Source organism: Anopheles coluzzii, chromosome 3 (assembly GCF_943734685.1).
Source record: "Anopheles coluzzii chromosome 3, AcolN3, whole genome shotgun sequence".
Lineage (NCBI taxonomy): Eukaryota > Metazoa > Arthropoda > Insecta > Diptera > Culicidae > Anopheles > Anopheles coluzzii.
The window spans coordinates 23,042,473-23,061,216 of record NC_064671.1 but is presented as its reverse complement, the minus strand read 5'-3'; the positions used below and the strand labels follow the sequence as shown (position 1 = coordinate 23,061,216).

The following is an 18,744-nucleotide window of genomic DNA, read 5'->3' as shown; positions in this document are numbered from 1 at the left end:
GGGAATCGACCGTATGCACCCGATCGTGCGCCCGCGTGTGCACTGTGGTGCATTTAATTTTCGGCTTTCTTTTTTCCCCGTTTGTTCCTCTGTACACTTGATACTGCCGCCCGTTCCGTCCAAATGTTTTCCGGAGGCTCCGTGCGGGATGATGATGAATTCCGAAATCAGCCGAATCAGCACCGCTCCGGGTACCCGATCGAACCAAACTCACCTGGGACCTGGGTAGACCTGGGGTGATGGGTAGACCCAGGCCCGAAGGGGGTTTTATAAATTTTCCACCTAATTAGATTACGCTTCATTTAAATTTGCAATCCGGCCATCCATTGATTTCCACGAGCGCGGCGGTACGGGGCTGGCGGCAAGAAGAAACAAAAAAACTGGATGAAATTAAGCAGCAGCAGGATTTTGCGATGGTATAGTGCATACAAATTATCGCCGTAGCCTTCGAGTTGCGGCCGCCCCGGGAGGCTTGGTCCAGTTTTCGGGCGAATGAAAAAAGTTGATTTGTTGGGATTGTTTTCTGAATGTTTTTTTGGAGAGCAAACATTAAACATACTTTGATAGCAAAGCATGATGGAACACATTTCAGTAACCTTCACATAACTTCTTGTTGGCCATTACAGTCTTGGTGGTCTGAATAGGTCTGAAGAGTTTGAAGTTGTTTACTGTTCAGCGGCGTCGTTTGTCTAAGTTAACTAGTTTAAACAGGCTGTGTTCAAACCCTCAACCCTTCTCAGGCTGGGCCTGGCAATCGTAGAGATCTTTTAAAGTTTACTTTCTTTGAGCGTTTAGTTTTAGCTGAGTACAGTATTGAGCCTTACTCGAATGGGCTTGTCAACAATTGGAAGAGAGCTTATAAATATAAGCAAACGAGCGATTCTTAATGCATTTGAATCAGATGACCATTCCAATCGGTTTAGATGAGCTGACCAGCATTTATGAAAGCTTTTTGTAATGATCAAAATGACTCTTTTTGCTTATCAGACGCAGAATCTTCTGGAAAGTTAAGCCCTCAGTGAGTGTTGAAGGTTACCATGGATCCTCACTAAGCTTTAGAGATGTAATATTCGAAAGATAGAGTAACTTGGTCATGTCGGCCTAAAAGGCTTTCCAGAGACTTATAAAGTATCAGTAAGAGCGCCGGATAAGTAAGTAAGTAAGTAAAGTATGATGGTTTAGATTGCTACCACTGTGAAGATTCAACTCAGTATGGTTCGGATTGGGACACATTCCGTATTATTTTTTTTAGATGACCTTCTCATTTTCTTACAAAAAGTATAACTCAATCTCCATTTTTGTGATCATAACTTTTTTGTATATTTATCTTTTTCTCTGTTTTAATATTTTCAGTCATTCGATACAACAACTAACAACAACTTGATGCAAATATCGCCAAACGCGCCACCTGCGGTCGTTAATTTCGCCCCGATCGGTAACGGCTCCAGCCAAATGCACACACACATCTTCCCAGTCCTTTAGTCAATGTGGCTGCATCTGACCGGAGCAGTTAAGGCTGCGACATTTCTCGACCCATGCAGCTCGATTGGTGCATCCGAATATTTCAAGATTTTTTTGTTTTCTTTGACTCTACATTCCCAATGCTTGCGCTTGCTTGCGTCTGGGTCAGTTCTCTTTTGGCAAAGCCGGCTGACTCGCTGACACACTGGCTGGGGCTAATCTTAAACAGTAAAGCGTTATACATAAACACGAGTCGCGCGAAACGAAGGACTCTTTCGATCTTGCGGACGGAGCAGGTAGCGACACCCGTTCATTCGCGGCACAACCGATTCTGTTTTTTTTTTTGCTGCAAAGCGTCACGAGGCAAGGTATATGTACTTCTTAGAATTAAGGCGAACAGTTTATCACATCGTCCGGATTGTCGGTCTGGCACGGGGGATCACGCATCACCGCCCTTTAGTGCGATTCGTAGTGCTGCTGGTGATGGTTTTGCTCCTGCTGCTGGTACTGCTGCTGCTGGTGAGCGTTGTAGATCTGCTGCTGGTGCTGCTGGTACTGGTGGTACTGCTGCTCCTGCTGGTGATGCAGCTGCTGCTGCTGCTGCTGGTGCTGCTGGTGCTGCTGCTGCTGATGGTGCTGGATCTCCTGATGGTAGGCAGTGTGGGCTGGCGCCTCCTGATGGTACACAACCTGCTGCGGTTCCGCGTGGTAAGCCAGGGCCTGTGGCTGATCGTGGTAGTACTGTTCCTGCTGATGCTGCTGTTCGTACTGCACGAGCTGCTGCGGCTGCTCATGGTGATGCTGCTGGTGCTGCTGCTCCTGGATCAGTTCCTGGTGGTACTCGGCTTCGGGCTTCTTCTCGCTCACGTGCACCGGCACAATGACCTTCTCCTTCACCGGCACTGGCACCTCCTTGTGGACGGCAAACTTCACCTCCTTGTAGACGGGCACTGGGCGATCGATCGGCACTTTCACCTCGTACGGCACCGGCTTCTCCACCGTGTACGGGAACTTCTTCTCGACCGTGTACGGCACTGGCACTGGGACCTTAACGGCAACCTTGACCGGGCGTGGCACCTCCACTTCATAAGGCTTGTCCACGGGCACCTTCACCTCATACGGGACCTTCTTCTCCACCACCACCGGGTACGGCTTCAGGACCTCCACCTTGACCGGCTTCAGGACGTCCACCTTGTACGGCTTGTCGACCGGGACCTTCACCTCATACGGGACCTTCTTGTAGACGGTGTACGGTTTCGGGACGGCCACCTCATACTTCACCTCGTACGGCACCTTCTTCTCGACGGTAACTGGGACCGGCACTGGGACCTTCACCTCGTACGGCACCTTCTTCTCCACGATGTACGGCTTCGGGACGTGCACCTTCACCTCGTACGGCTTATCGACCGGGACTTTCACCTCGTACGGGATCTTCTTGTACACGGTGTACGGTTCCGGGACGTGGACAGCGTACTTCACGTACTCCTTGATGTGCACCGGGACCTTCTTCTCCACCAGGTAGGGCTTCGGGATCGGTACCTTCACCTCGTACGGCACCTTCTTCTCGACCGTGTACGGGAAGTGCTTGTGCACGGTGTACGGCACCGGGTACTTCTTCTCGATCGTGATCGTCTTGATCGGTTCCTCGTACTTGACGTGCTGGTGCTGGTAGTGGTGCTGCGGCTGTTGGTGATAGTGCGCCTGCTGCGGCTGATACTGCTGGTAGCCGTGCTGCTCGGCGTATCCGTGCGACAGGTGGCTCCATTCGTCCAGCGATGCTCCTCGTTTCTCTAGACGTTGAGAATCCTTTGACTCAGCTTCTACGCTTCTCTGTTCGGCCTGCTGCTGCTGCTGCTGCTCGGCAGCATTCTCCGCAGTGGCCAATGCCACCAGCAGGGCCAGGCAGCATGGGATAATGAACTAAAGAGGGGGAAAAGGTGAAATTCGAAAGGGAACCATTAAGACATCTTGTTGACTGTTTGTGTTGGATTGGTCTTATGCAAGCGTGATGAAATAAGATGATCGTTTCCATATATCTTTTTCTTTTCTTCAAACATCTATAAACTGTAATAATTGGTGCCAGCAGCAGCTGTTACATGATCGGACGAGAAGGAAAACCTTTCACATCGGATCGAAAACCCCACCAAATGCCATAACCATTCGATTCGGGGGGAAACAAATCTCCATAATCACGTTGAAAACGAATTCGCAAAACTCGAAAACAAAACTCTCAAACCATCCGATCAAATTAGTGCTCGATCCGCGCTGAAATGCACATCATTTCATAATGCATAATTGCAAATGCCCGCGTTTGGATGCACATTCCGGAAGCAATTCCTTGTACGCGCTGGCTCGGTGTGCGTAAAAACGTGGCAACGTAAGAGCGGCCGAGTGCGATTTAAATTGTTTCCACTTAGCCAAACTAATGTGGGGCACCACTTTCGATCGAATTTTCACTCGGGCCCGGGATGATGTTTCGGCGGTGATGTTTTGCGCACAAAACAAATAGAGAGACTGGTGGAAGCTGGTGCACCGCTGGTGCCCGGCGATCAATCACGGAGGAAGATTCGATGAAGCGAGAGTCGATTTTTACGGCCCATTCGATCACCGATGCCCCCTTTCGAAAAGGGGTTCATTATTATACACGCGTTATGGGCGTGTGTGCGGAATGGGAGTTCAAGCTTGCGCGTGGGGCAAAAACATGACGCGCTTTTTTTTGGTATGAACCAAGTATTAGATACGGCGTGCGTTTCACTTTTTGCTCTTCTTCGCTCTTCTTCGCTTCTCTATCGATCACTTGATCATTCTCGAATCGCAATAGCGTCCGAATCGATCGAGCCAGGCAGGAAAGAAAGTGAAGACACACACACACAGAGAGACGTTGAGTGCCGTTAGGTTTTCACTGGTTCTGCAATTATCTTATCAGATGCACCCCCTTTTCCCTTTGCGTATTGTCCAGGTAGATGAGCGTAGAATGCTCGGCCGGGTCTGCTTGGAGCCACTTTCACGCATCACCCCCAAAACTCATCACAGTTAATATTCACTGCTTTGCAGTAGATTCACCACAAACTATTCAATATGAACCTGTACACACACTGTAGTTATATCTCTATATATTTTTCACAAAATCGTTCACGTACCATACGCATTGTGGTGCAGTGTCGATGCTCGACCCAAAACGCGCTGATGGTTGCGTACACTTTATCTTCGCACCAAAAAACTACTACCAGAGATAGCGAGACCAGAGAAAGAACTGATTTTCGAAGACGATGGCCAGTGGCTTTTATACCGCGGAGTTGAGTTGGAAAATTAAGATTCGGGCAAGACCCCCTGCCCAAAAGGCGCCCAAGCGGCCAGCGACCCTCTCGCTTGGTCGCGGCTCAGTTCGGCAGCGAGCTGTTGTTGTTGTTGTTGTTGCTGCTGCTGCTTGTTGCACGGAAGTGATGCGTGAATCTTCCAAGATTCGGACACTGGTGGATGGTAGTGGTGGTGGTGGTGGTAGGCTGCAACAGCACCGAAAATGATTTCAACCCAACGCCGTTATGAAGTTCACCCGAATTGTAGTCGTCTTTGTCGTCGTCGTTTCTTTCCCGTGTGGCCGTTTAATGACGCAAAATCACTGACGGATATCGTACATGGGGGGGTGTGTTAGGAAATTCGGAAAAGCCCCGCAAGCCTTGCGAGGAGGCAGCCGTGTATCATGACGGCAAATAAAAGTTACAAGTTTAATCAACTTTTCGATGGAATTGGTAATTTTTTGTTTTGTTGTTGTTTCGCAGTGTGTAGTTGCTTCAATCCCTGAAAAGAAAAAAAAAGCATCGTAAGTGCTCTACATTATTGGGAAGGCGTCTCATGGATGGCTACGGAAGGGTTTACAGTGTGTGCAGGTGGATATTGTACATGCAGCAAAGGTGAGAGAAAAGTTTACAACCCAACTTCATACGTGTGTGGGCCCTCGTAATGCAGGAGAAACTTTTGGTACGCTTTTAGTTTTACCTCTCGCTCGGTCGGTGTTTGGTAGCTTCAACTTGTGCTGTAGCTGAATTAATAAGCTGACATCTCTGTTTGTACGTTGGAACATTTGATACATTTCATGTATTGATATTAACAGGGGTTTCTCCCGTTTTTGGTGTGTGTCGATTTGCTTTATCTCACAATATCCATAAAAAAACATCCAACCCAGCACACACGCTCAACCTTAAGGCACCCTCTCTCCGCTACCTAATTCGACACGGTTCAAGGAGCAGTGTGAGTAATTAATCCACTTGTGCTGTTTTCGAAATCTTCGATCGGGCCGGACTTTCGGACACTCTGTTGCAGGGTGAAAATCAATCCACCGGCCTTATGAGCTCAGTGACCGATCAAAACAACTATATCATCAAGGTGCCTCTTCGACTCGGTCGGTCTGTGGCCTCGCCGCTGCAGCCTTGTTCGATAAGACTTGATGACCGGAATGAAAGATTGCACGGTTGCACACGGTCCCAGAGGTCATGTGGCGCAATGGGCAACGGCGAACGGCGTGTTATGCAATAAACCTAATGGGTGTGCAACCTAGCACACCTCAAACGCATATTATTATAAAGATTGACCAGAGGGTTGAGCTATGCTACATTTAAATCCCGCCATACATTTAGGGCGATTTTTGCCGTAACATTGTGATTATTTTGCCTAACCGACATGAATAATCATCACATCAGGTGGGCATGAAAGTGAAAGACTGTTGTACTACATTGGTTATCATGTAACTGGTTACACCCTTTCCGTGATTGTCTTGCAAGGAATAACAAATTGCGAAGAAAAAGGAGAGAGTTTGCTATCAACGTACAACAGGAAAGATTAAAATTCATTATAAACGCTCACCGATACCGTCCTGGCAAGCCATGGTGCGGTAAAGTGTAGCTACGACACGGCGACAACTAAACCATCTTCCTTCAGCAAGTGAGTGTGTGTGTGTGTGTGTGCGAGTGCGTTTTGTCCACGCTCGGGAAAGCGAAATTCATCCAAGCAAACTTTGCAGCTCATTTTAATCAGCCTCAATGGGGTTAGGTTACGCTTTGGGCGTACGGGTTTGGTGCATGTGCGCGGGCGCGCGCCCACCTGCCCGCCTGAAGTCTTATTTACTGTCATAAATATTCATTGTCATATTTGGCATTTAGATTGATGCTAATGTAGAATGTTTGCAAACTAACCCCAAAGTCCCGGCGGAGGGGCGGGCCGTGCAGTGTGCAAACTACGTACAGCTTCCACCGACAGTTCAAGCAGTTCAAGGAGCCCAAAGGAAGAGAGGGGGGAGGGATGGAGAGTTCGTAAATCCCATTTCCGCTGCCTACTGTGAGTGATGCAAGGGAATGGGGAAGAAACGTTTCATTAAATCATAGAAGTTGATCATTGTAGTACCGTGCCACGGTCACGTGAGCCTTGTAAAAGGTGAGTAAGCGAAACAGACACCTGAGTGCAGTTCATTCCGATGCCAACCGGACAGTACAGTGCCGTGGATCCTCCTTATCGCCGGCTGGCAGAAACCGAACCAAAGCCCATCGCACAGTGATCAGTCGGCGTGAATAGTGGCGATGATACCGTACGTATCGTCTTCTAATTGTGTGACTAGCGGGCGTTCATAAATTAACAAACAACGAAATCCAGGTAGCAGAAACCAGGGGGCAGAACGGGGCTTAGCAGCTGACGATTGCATCGAAACCGGGCTGCATTGCACAAGTAATCCATTCCGTGTACACACACACACACACTGCCGGTACGCATTCAAAGATATACTTTATGTGACTGTACACATAATAATCAGCGCGTTTGTATCGATTCCTGTGCCACAGTGATCCGGCTGGTCGGTATCATGTATCATGTCGAGTGCGGCATACGAGTGGAGCCATTGAAGCCGGGCTCCTTTCCTGGCGCTGGACAAGCGTTAGCTTTCAATATTTAATTAACGGGGTTTCGTGCGGATGATCCGTACGCGTGTGTCAGTGTTTGTATCGGAACGTTTGATATGATGCATTAAGGGCCTTGCTTCGTATGATATCTCGTCACCGGCCGGTGCGTTCCGTTGGTCGTGCGGGACCGTTAGAAGCCGCACACCATCCGGAAGGCCCGGAGTCTTGGTGTGGTTCGGACAAGCTCGGACGATATCAAAGAAACCATCACACCGAGCATCGTTATCATACACAGTGAGAGAGATACAGAGCTATCAATGTGGCTTATTGGAGCCGGTCGATGCAATGTCGTGAAACGCTATTGGGGTGTAAATAATGTATGATTTATGATTCATTATTTAAAATACTTCAATATGACACGTGTTTCTGCGCGCAAGTACATCCAACAGTGCGGACGCTTTTGATTTATCCTGCTGAAGTAGGTATTGGAAAAATAATTGATACAGGCATTGATAACGCGGAGACACGGAGCATGTGAGAACAGCGTATGAGAGGTTTACTTGAACAGATCTTGATAACACCTCAAACCTAAAACCGATACATTGCGTTGCTTATCACGTCCTTACAATCGCACCTTCAGAAAACATGCCTTTCGATCCAAAAATCTCGATGAAAAGCTTCCCAAATAACCTCCCACCCAGCTGGCAAGATGCATTGATAGATCCAATTGTACCACACCCTGGTTTGAACATTTAGCTCCCAAAGGCATCACCGAATCTCGAGCTACTCAACCAACCAAATCCATTCATTCCGGTTAGTTTGTTCTGGTTTGCTCAAGCACGCTCCTATGCTCGGGGAGGCACGAACTGGAAGAAAAAAAATCAAAACAACAGATTTATGTGCCTCCCTAATCACATGTAATCAACCATGGAGCGACGGATAACGAATAGATAAATTTACCGAACCAACTGACGAAAAGCCTAGCCACGTTGGGGAAACCTATACACCTTCCAAACCGTTCTAGTATGCCCAATTGATTGGTTGCTCCGTGTCGGGTGTATAGCTGCGATGTGTGCGAATTGTGTGTCGTTTGAGGGAAGCCGAAACCCGACGGAGCATGGAAGTGAGTGTATATAATAAATTCTTCCCTCAGCTTAGGTATCCCTTTCCGTAACTGGGCTGATTTGTATCGGGGAATGGAACTGTCAATATGTAAGATTTCGTAAGATCCTTGCTCTCCGTTGCCTTCATCTGTTCGCTTCCTGCAAAATCCATCTTTCCATTCGCAGGCCAGGGATGTCAGTTTAAATTTAAGGATAATAATTTTTCTTTCTTCTCCACGTTTCACATGATATCGTTGCACGAAGCGGGGATCTGTTTTGGGAGGTTTGAAAGGTTTTTGGATGTGAGGAGTGGGAAAAGAAAAATGCTTCCCGTAACTTGATAACATATCAACAAGGTTGCATATGTGTTGTTTGCTCCATTTGCTCAATCTTTCACTCATTTCACACACACACACACAGACACGAGGTGGGTGGGTTTGGGATGCTCACGCGGAAAGGGTTTTGCTTCGAGTGATATAGGCTTAGAAGCGGACCGGCGCTTAAGCCGCTTGGCCGGATGAATCGCTTTCGGAAGCGAATTTCCAGCTAAGCATGCCGATAGAAAGGCAGAAGCGGATCAATGTCATCGCTTGATGGAAGCATGTAATCCGACAGGGAACCCCGGTCGTTGGCTAACTGGTTGGAATTGAACTTTTGCTGGAACTGTCTGTGTCTGACCCCGGTAGCAGCAACCTCCTGCCTCTCTCGCTGATTTGTTTAGACAGAAAATGTAAACTTTGTACAAATTTGCAAGCCAGCAGTGAAGAAAATAAATTAAGCTCCAAACTTCATATGGGCCAGCAGTTTCAGGATGCCGAATGATGTATGGGTTAGTTTTGGCGAATGTTTGTGCTGGGATGCACCGGTTAGAGAGCGATCAAGTGGAAGATGAATTCTGGTTAAACCTTGCTGGCACCACTTATCACTCATTGGTTGAGACTGAGTTGGATAAGTAAATGCTTGAGTGGCTCCATATGACTACGCTGAAATTTATCAATCAACTGCTACTGGGAATGGTTTATTGACTTATATGGTAGTGGAATCCATTGCTGACTGGTTTGAGGACAGATATTGATTTAGAATTCCAGGAACACTATGGATGTTCAGTTCGTAATCAATGCCAGGAGGCTAAGTAACCGGAACATTATGGGGATGAATGCGTGCTTTATAAGTTCCTGGACCAGTATAGGTACTATATGGGTTACAAAAGTAGTATAGGTTTGGTACCAGTTCCAGGATTAGTATAGGTTCTTGGATAACTCGTGGACTTTTATGGGTTCAGAATCAGTACCAGAAGGGGTTACAGGGTTTCCCGCGATTTATTGGTCAGTTCTCATTTTTTTGGTGCGTTCCCACGTTTTTTTGATCGTATCCCGTAGATTTTTGGTTCGTTCCCATCATTTATTGGTATTTTCCGATTGGATATCAATACAATTGGACCAAAACATTCTAGAAAACGGCAAAAAAATCGTGGGAACGCACCAAAAAAATATGGGAACCCACCAAAAACTGTTGGGAACCAACCAATAAATCGTGGGAAACCCTGTAAGACCTGTTGCAGGACTGGTGTTAAGTTTGGGATCAGTTCCAGGACTGTTATGGCGTTGGGATCAGATCCAAGATTATTTTGGATTCAGGATCAATCATTACACCTGTATGGGTTTGGGATCAGCTCCAATACTGATATGAGTAAAATTCTTTTAAAAAATGTCAAGATTAACATGAGTCTGTGATCAGTTCCAGGACCATTATGGATGCAATAAGTTTCTCTTTATGTTTCTGTTTGATTTAAGATCCATCTGGAAATTTCGTTATCATTCTTATAACTGCATTAAATTACCTTATATGTTTACCTTTTATAAAACTAATATTCAAAGCGCATGATGTACATTTAAGAATTCCATATTTTCCCCGTAAAGTTACATAGCAATTGTTCAATGGTAAATGTTATGGCTAGGCAAAAGTTGTTGCATATAACAAAAGCAAAAAAAAAACAAAAACAAATAAACGGAAACATGCATGACGTCCCATGCAATTTATTCAACATACAGTTGCTAGTTTCTTAATCCTCAATGGTATAAAACTATTTTGTTGTTAATTTTTATTTCCCCTTTCATCTGCCTAAACCCCAATACTCGTTAGAAAAGGCATACAAAAAAACCAACACATACACCCGTTACTCTTAGAATTAATACTGCAAATGCTTATGCAATACAGGCATCCATACGGCACACATTCCCCGTCTCCCCGAGGGCATTGCATGCTAGCACTGCATTATGGGAGGTAAGCTTGGCAAAACCGCAGCACTACTGTCATCGCTAGGACTTCTTCAAACGGCTTATGAGTGGAACAAAGCAGCACAAATTTCGACTGCTCGTTACCATTGCACCCATGGGAGACTCACGGGTAACGAACCACCATCACCATCGCCAGCAGGAGGATACACGTTTGCAAATAAAGTCGTTTTGGAGCGCTTGCCGACCGGCAGCGGGTTATACGGGCTTAATGTCACCGAAAAGTTCAAACTACCACTAACACGAACGATATAGTTGGTACAGTTTAACCGCACACCCGGTACTGTTTTGCAATATGTACAGTGGCAGAAATAGTTCCGGACAGTATGCCTGTGCTGCTGTGCCAATAGCTGGCACTGGAAGCATATTTAAATTAATGTTAGCACGAAGGCATGCAAAACCAATGGGAAGCATTAGTAAGTGGTTGAGGGTGGTCAACTGATTTCGAGGTTGAGAGTTTTCACTTTGAAATTGGAATCAACGGGTTGTATGAAAATAAATAAAGGATTATATTCATTCAAATTTTCACAACAAAATTCTCAACTTTACTACTCTAGTTTCCTGAAGTCTCTACAACTTTAATTACTATTTAATTCATAGAAGTACACATTATAACGTTTATTCCAAGAGTAAAATGTAATATCATTTACTTACAAATTAATAACCATAAAAAAACAATTGATAGACATTCTCGCATTACAATAATGGCGGATCACGAACGTTTTTTTTTATAAAACTTTACATAGCAAGGTACGAAGAAAACTAAAAAATAACATGTTTGAATTGTTAGACTCGTAAGCTTAATGAACACTATTTTGCGTTAATTTTATACCAAGGTTTTTAACAAGAATTTCTTGTTAACGGAGGTAGTTTCCAATAGGGAAAACGATGAAATATTCAATGTAAACGCTATAATTCAAACATTAAAACACTTTTCCTGAACACAAAACTGTCTGTTTTGCAAATATCAAACAATGTTTTATTATTGATTCATTTATGGTTTCTAGTTGTAGTGTTGCATTTATTAGTTGTCTGAATTCAAACATCTAATTCATCAAGTTAATCTTTAAGTTCAAAAGTTCTTTGTTAACAGTTTGCATGTTTTTCGTATTTTCTACAAATTTGTGATTAATCACCTTTCTTTTATACACTAAAATCACTTTTCTTTGTTAATGCTAACGGTGCTGTGAAACGAACTTCTGTCACTTTAACAATGTAAAAAGAGGGAAATTTTACACTGGCTTTATCCATTCGTTCCGTAGTCAAGTACACTTGACCCGTCGAGCAACGAGAAACACAAATATTTAATTGCTGTAATGATAGCTGTTAGCTCTCGGGAACACCACTTTTGATATTGATCTGTTCTTTCTCCATTGCAATGCAACAACCCCCCCTCCCCTCAAGCCCTATCAGGACTGAACGCACCGAAGAGCACCCATAGAGGGGTATCGTATCAAAAGTGCACTCACATTCGGGCTGTAAATTCGAATTGTTCGGAAAGTTCGTGACACTCGTGGGTTTGCCGGCTGGATGGATACGACTTTATCAATTTGCCGTTTCGTGCGGTTTTCCCTTCCCAGCACCGCATTTATGCAAAACCGCACACATGCACAGTTTGGCAAACACCGCAGTGCCCGATCATTGACCCGATCTTGACAAACTCTTTGGAAAAACCAAACTGGTAATGGTGGTGGTGCTGCTGCTGCTACCGGTGCTACTGCCGTCCCATCTCCATTGGTTACGAATGCACCACTGTCCTACAAAAACGTGAAATAGATATGTTTTTGAACGTCTGTGTGAGATCGTTTTGGTTTTTTTATTCCCATTCTATGTCATCTCTGTTAGTTTCGTTATTGGGGTTGCTACTCCCTCAAACAACCCTGGCAGTTTCCTGATCCCTGACGTGACAATGACGCTGCATACATGTCGTGTGCATGTGCAGCGTCTGTCAGTACTACCAGAGCCGCCCTGGCAGAGTGCACTTTGCACGCCGCTCGGACGCTGAGTAGGAACTGTGCAATTAAACTGCAGCCTGATTCATGCTCATGAGCTTCCCGGGACGGTTGGCTCCGGTGAGTGTGGTTGTAACATTTTTAATTTACGGCATTCCTTGCTCGCACCGGTCCCCCCGGTAGATGAAGATGAAGTTTCCGGGCAAGAATTTCCTTTTTCGAGTGGCGTGTGGACCACCTTCTTCCCTTCGCCCCGCAAGTTGCATTACTAGCTGGGTAATTGAAATATTTGTGGTTGCCGGTAGATGGCAACTGGCTTCAGCTGTGGCTACGGGGACACCGAGCAAAACGAAGCTGCACCGGTTGCAATTTACCAAATGCGAATGACACTCGGGTGGGAAAACGGTGGCACGCGGTAGTGGTGTAATGATCTATGACAGGTTCATTAGAAATGATTTACGGTAAGTGGAGTTTCTCGACGACGAACTTGCTCCTTAGGCCTGATCTGACCGGGTGTCTGTCTTACGGGCGAGGCTACCCCAAACGGGGATCGTGTCGTTGCTTGTGGAAAAAGGGCCAAAAGGGCCGCAAACTCATCCGAACGTTTAGTCCGAGGCGATGTAAAACAGAGCAGCGTTATCATGTCCATTTTGAATGCTTAATCGATGGAAGGGAGCTTCTGTTTACTTGCTGAAAAGATGAATGAAAGACTAGGGTAATTTATAACGTACATGACATATCCTTGTCAAACATGGTGAGATTGTAGTATGCTTTAGTTTAAGGATTACTTACTGTGTCTGGAAGTTGTTGCTGTGTCGGCAATATATCATAAGCAGAAATAAGAAGGAAGAGTTGGGCTAGTAATGATTTTGAATAGGAAGTCATTTGCTGATCATGGTACTATTTATTCTAATGATATCTTTTCTTTCGCAAGGTTGTTATTGATGCTTATATAAGACACGTTTTATTTTATCAAGGATTTATTATCTGCATCAGATTTGCTTTGTTTTTACATGGGAAATTTTTAAAATTTCCCCCTCCGAGAGTACGTTACACTCTGAGCTACTTGACGTGACGAGACTGCAGCAGATGGCCCTCATGGTAGTGTGTGCTCGAAAAAAAAAATCAAGCGTTAGGACCTTCACGCACATTTAGTATCGCGCTAGTACATTTCGTTGATTCTTTCTTCTTTGCTGTAGAGCTCTCTCCCCTTTTTTTCGCTATCTGTCTGTCTAGTCGCGTCTTTTAAATGTTGCTTTCATCATCAACAATTTGACGATGCTGATTTGCTTGCTTTTAGTTTTGGGAAATGGATTTTTCATTCGCTCTCTGTTGTAGTCAGTGGCGCACGGAGCAACTGTTTAAAAACTCTATTACGTGCATGCTATCGATTCGATCCGTGTATTGTTTTGCGGATGAAGTTGAAGTTGCCCTGCGCGTCTCCTGTATCCCTGCACATGAGCCGCTCGTTCACTGCTACAGATGCGTCTTTAAAGTTAATGTCTAGTTTGTTGCCCCAAAACTCCCAAACTCATTGCCCGCAAAGTGTCCTACGTACGTGTGCTGTGTGTTAGTATGCTAAGGGATAATAAAAGGTCATCCGCTCGGGAAGGTGTGAGAGGTGTCTTACTTTACATTTGGTGGCATTTTTCTAGTGTTTTGCTGTTTTTTTTTCCTTTTCTTTTCTTTTGCAGACAAGCATTATCGATGATGGTGCAATTCCATCATGCTGAGTGTGGTGTGCTTGGAGCGTCAAACAATAATGGCTCCACTACGACTTGTTTGTTTTTATCTTTTGTTGTGTTTTATCTCCATCCTATCGGATCGATCGGTTTTTGTGTTTCTATAAAATCAAAAAAACAATCTATACTACTGTCACTAAGTGCGTTAGTTGGTTTTTGCTATGGTACGATCGTAAACTCTGCAGTGACTCTTATGCTTAAAACAATTTAGCAGCTTTCGCCTCAGTTTGCTTTCATTATCTAAAATCTCACGTTCGTTCATTATCTAGTTTCGTTAAATTTTTGCCCAATCACTTTACAACGTTCACATCCAAATACAAAACACATTTAAGCAACGATAGATTATGGTTAAATTATTCACATCAGTTCTGATTGGTAGGGGTTACACTACATAACAGCAATTAAATATCAAATGATTGTGAACATGTATACTACAACTGATAATACTTTCTCTTGGTTCTCATGTTGCAACAGCAAATAATCCATTCCATATCAACTATAATGTTTTACTTTGTAAATGTGTTTTAAACTCATTATACCGTTAAAAAAATTGTATGTTTTTGGAGATAGTAAATACAGATTCTAAGAATTCCAACATTCTGATTAGTTTTACATTCGATTTTCACCTTTAAATTAAACTTCTTTAAACTTATACGATTTACCCAACTTAAGATACGTTTCAAATAAATGCAAATAAGTCATACTAACAATACTTTCACACTTTTCTGTAGTTTGCTCTTCGTTGCCGTACACATTGAACGTTCCTTACAAATTGGCTACCGTTATGCTTTCTTGTTCATTCAATTACGCTGATTTTCGTATAAAAATATATCACAATTCATTCGTGTAGTGGATGCGTGAGTGTCCCGTACGTGTACGTCCTTAACGTGACTGATGAACTGGTTTCTGCTCTCTTTAGTAATGTGTTACCCTTTACGTTTCATCCTTTTCTTAACTAATGTTTTGCTCAGAGACACGATATATTTGTAAAAAAAAAACATACTTTTTGGGAAAAGCAAATAGGAATTTAATTCAGGTTAGGGAAATGTTTGATGTAATGTCTCACTTTCCCATTCAGGCGGATGGCATACTACAATGTCACACCTGTATGCTTATGTTAAGCTTAGAACTGGTAACTTATTAGAAAAAGATACAGGCAATGAACATACCAAGCGAGAAGCCTTTAAATGATAGATTGTAAAGGAAAAATAAGTATAAATATACTAAAAACAGACCCTTAAAAAGAAGCTACAATCTGCTTCTTTTCCAAAAATGGTTCGAATATTTAACCTTTAGTGTTAAGTTGACAATGATAAACTCTATATTTTCTGGTCTGAAAATGTCTTGCCATACTAGATCCATCATGAGTTAGCATGAAACAGTTGGTGCAGTACGTAGAACTCGCTCGCAACGCTTGACGTGTAATGCGATGCACTTCATGGGGCAGGATAATCCCACTGCGAATAGCGTTCACTTCACAACAGTCGACATTTGCTGTGGGGACGTCATTTTCCACCAACAAACCCAGCCCGGTCTGGTCCCCACCCAACATGGGCTACACATTTAACCTGCGTGTTATAAAAGGGCGTCAAGAAGTATGGAAAAGTGTGTGTGTTGTTATGTGTGTGTGTGACAGAGAGAGATAGAGAGAGAAAGAGCAGTGTGGATTAGGAAGGGAAGTGACGGGATCATGCTTCCTTGCTGATGGTTCATTGAAGCGTGGCACACCCATGATACCGTCTGGCACGGGCTGGCATTGAAATGAGTCCTGTAAGGTCAAAACACCACCACCACCACTACCACCACCTAGGGCGTCAGGGTTAGGTTTTGTGCTGTTTTGACAATGGTATTGAAGTCAAGCGCCCAAGCCCCCACGTTGCCCTTAACGTTTCCCGCCCGTTCCTATCCCAACCAAACGCGCCAGGATTACTCTGCCGTAATGAGTTTGAGTTTCGCTGTCTACAGGGCTTTAATATTTAATATGGGGTGTGTATATATTCAGATTCCTTTTTTTGTTTTGCAGGCACCAAGTTTAAGGGCTCCCAAGTACGCCAGCATTGCAGATAGTTTACGGGTGTACGACGCGAATCACACGCAGCAGGTTCGTAGGTTAGTGTAGTGCTGCTCCATTACTTCCATCACTCGGGCCGTCGGGCGACTCGTTCCCTTTTCGTACGGGTGTCAGCTTGACGGTAAGGAAATCAACCGAGTTGTTAAACCACTGTTGGAAATTTCCATTTCCGGTCGATAATTTGTTGAGCGTTGTTTGTTGCACTGCCTCGGGAAGTTCTGTACCGGGCGATAGTACAAAGCACGCTGTAGGGCAGCGAAGGGAAACAGTGTGTAAACTGTTTCCCCATTGATGTTTTGTGATGCATTTATTCAGCAAATTAGTGCTCTTTTCACTCTGGCAAGTGGTTGCAAGCTTACGTCGAGAGCAGCGGTTTGTGGTCCTGATTTGGAGTAAAGTTCCTTGAATCGTTCAAGTTCAACTAATTTACATGCAGTGATGAAGTCTTCAGAATACATTTTTGAATATGCCTTGGTTTGGGGTGGAACATTTCTCTACTTTAAGTGTCTTTGTCTTGAACACTGTACAATAAGTGTGGACATGTTCTGTACGCTCGTGATAGTATGTACCACAAAGAGAAATAAGACCACGCTTGTTGCTATAATTAACTATCAATCATCATTATGAAAGCATACTGAAGTTTGTTTGTGCTGTTTTTGAGTTAATACGTTTATATTAAATTTAACTAATTGCATTAAAGGATATAAAACTGAACTTTACTTAAACTATACAAAATCAAACATATATATATTGTTAACTAAATGCGCAATAATTTGTAGACTTATAGGGTTTTCGAGGATTATATAGACATGTTCAGCGAGTTGTAGATTCGTTCAGGCATATAATAGACTCTTTCAGCGAGATATACGGCATTTTCACGCATTTCATAGCCCTCTATGATCAAAAATTCGAAAACCGTCTAGGTTTTGTTCTGCCCAATCTAGTAGTACAATCCTGTCCACTCATGAGCGACGAACGTTCTTTGACGAACGAGCTCCCCAATACGGCCGATAAAATAGTTCGGAAGTAGGCGTTGACATGTTCGGTTATACTGTAGAGCTGTCACTTTTGTACCCCTTGGACTGCAACTTGGATCATTCTCATCAGGTAAACAAACGGTTTTCATAAAAATATGTTTGTTTTAACTAATGCATGTATTAAACAGCTGGCTGCACAGTGTGTAAAAAAACAAATGACAGCTCTACAGAATCGCTGAACATGTCAACGCCTACTTCCGAACAATTCTATATCTCGCTGAAAGAGTCTATTATATGCCTAAACGATTCTACAACTCGCTGAACATGTCTATATAATCCTCGAAACCCTGTATTAGCTTCAGACTAATGGTTTGATTCTATTATATGTTGTAAGGTAGTTTAGCTCAGTCTTAGGAACCATATTAGGAACTCTTCCAAACATATCCCAATTATACCGGAATTTAAACTGCACCTGGTAGGATTTCCTCTTGTACCGTCTTGTTCAGGGGTACAAACTAATTCCGAAACTGGAGCTAAGACCGGACGTATTACAGTCATGACGTTATGTTGGAACATGCATTAATCCCGAGCCTATATCGGCCTCGATCCTAACCCGGCATTTCCCTCAAAAGCGTCTGCAGCAGTATCCTAACTTGTTGTTCTACGACATAATGATTAAATAGAATAATGTTTACCAACATTTGCGATAATGGTATGACATGAAAACCGATCAGGGCGAACGTTCAAACTTTTTAAACGCACTCACTCGCACTCTCACAAAACCCTCCCGCTTTCGCTCAATATCCACTTCATCGAAGCACCTTATCGTGGGAAATCACATCCATTCACAAAAGACGGAAAAGACATGGCTTGGAACAAAGCGTATACTGGCACGCACGGCACGCAACCGCACACCGTCGTCGTTGTCGTCGTTGTCGTCCTTTTGCCTTAACAACAACATTCAAATACACGCGTACCGCCCTTCACCGAACAACCGCAATAGATTGCCTCTTTCTCGCGTGACCCCTTTCCCGGGGTCCAGCAAAAGCGTCCATTGTGTGCGGCCTGGTTTCGTGACTGAATGATTGGCAGGAGAACCGTTTTTTCGTACTTTCTTCCGTTTCCCCGCATTCTGCACAACAATGGATATGGCAAAGGGAGGCATAATTTAGTTCTCCTTTCACTGACACGTACCCAACAATCCCACGTGCGCTCGTTCTGGGTGATTCGATTAGGCTGGCTGCGGAAGGAACCGTCCC

At 44.2% G+C, this 18,744-nt stretch overlaps 2 protein-coding genes across 2 annotated transcripts in view; both read right to left on the bottom strand.

Moving 5' to 3' along the window:
- LOC120957677 (protein limb expression 1 homolog) overlaps window positions 1–18,744 on the bottom strand; it is a 265,788-nt gene that overhangs the window by 227,468 nt on the left and 19,576 nt on the right. The gene's annotated exons all lie outside the window — the stretch shown is intronic.
- On the bottom strand, window positions 1,820–4,728 carry LOC120958985 (uncharacterized). The gene is made up of 2 exons (XM_040382086.2): window positions 4,602–4,728; window positions 1,820–3,381 (listed from the first exon to the last, which is right to left on the bottom strand). Exons 1-2 carry the CDS (start codon window positions 4,608–4,610, stop codon window positions 1,918–1,920), a joined length of 1,473 nt encoding a protein of 490 aa, XP_040238020.2. The 5' UTR covers window positions 4,611–4,728; the 3' UTR covers window positions 1,820–1,917.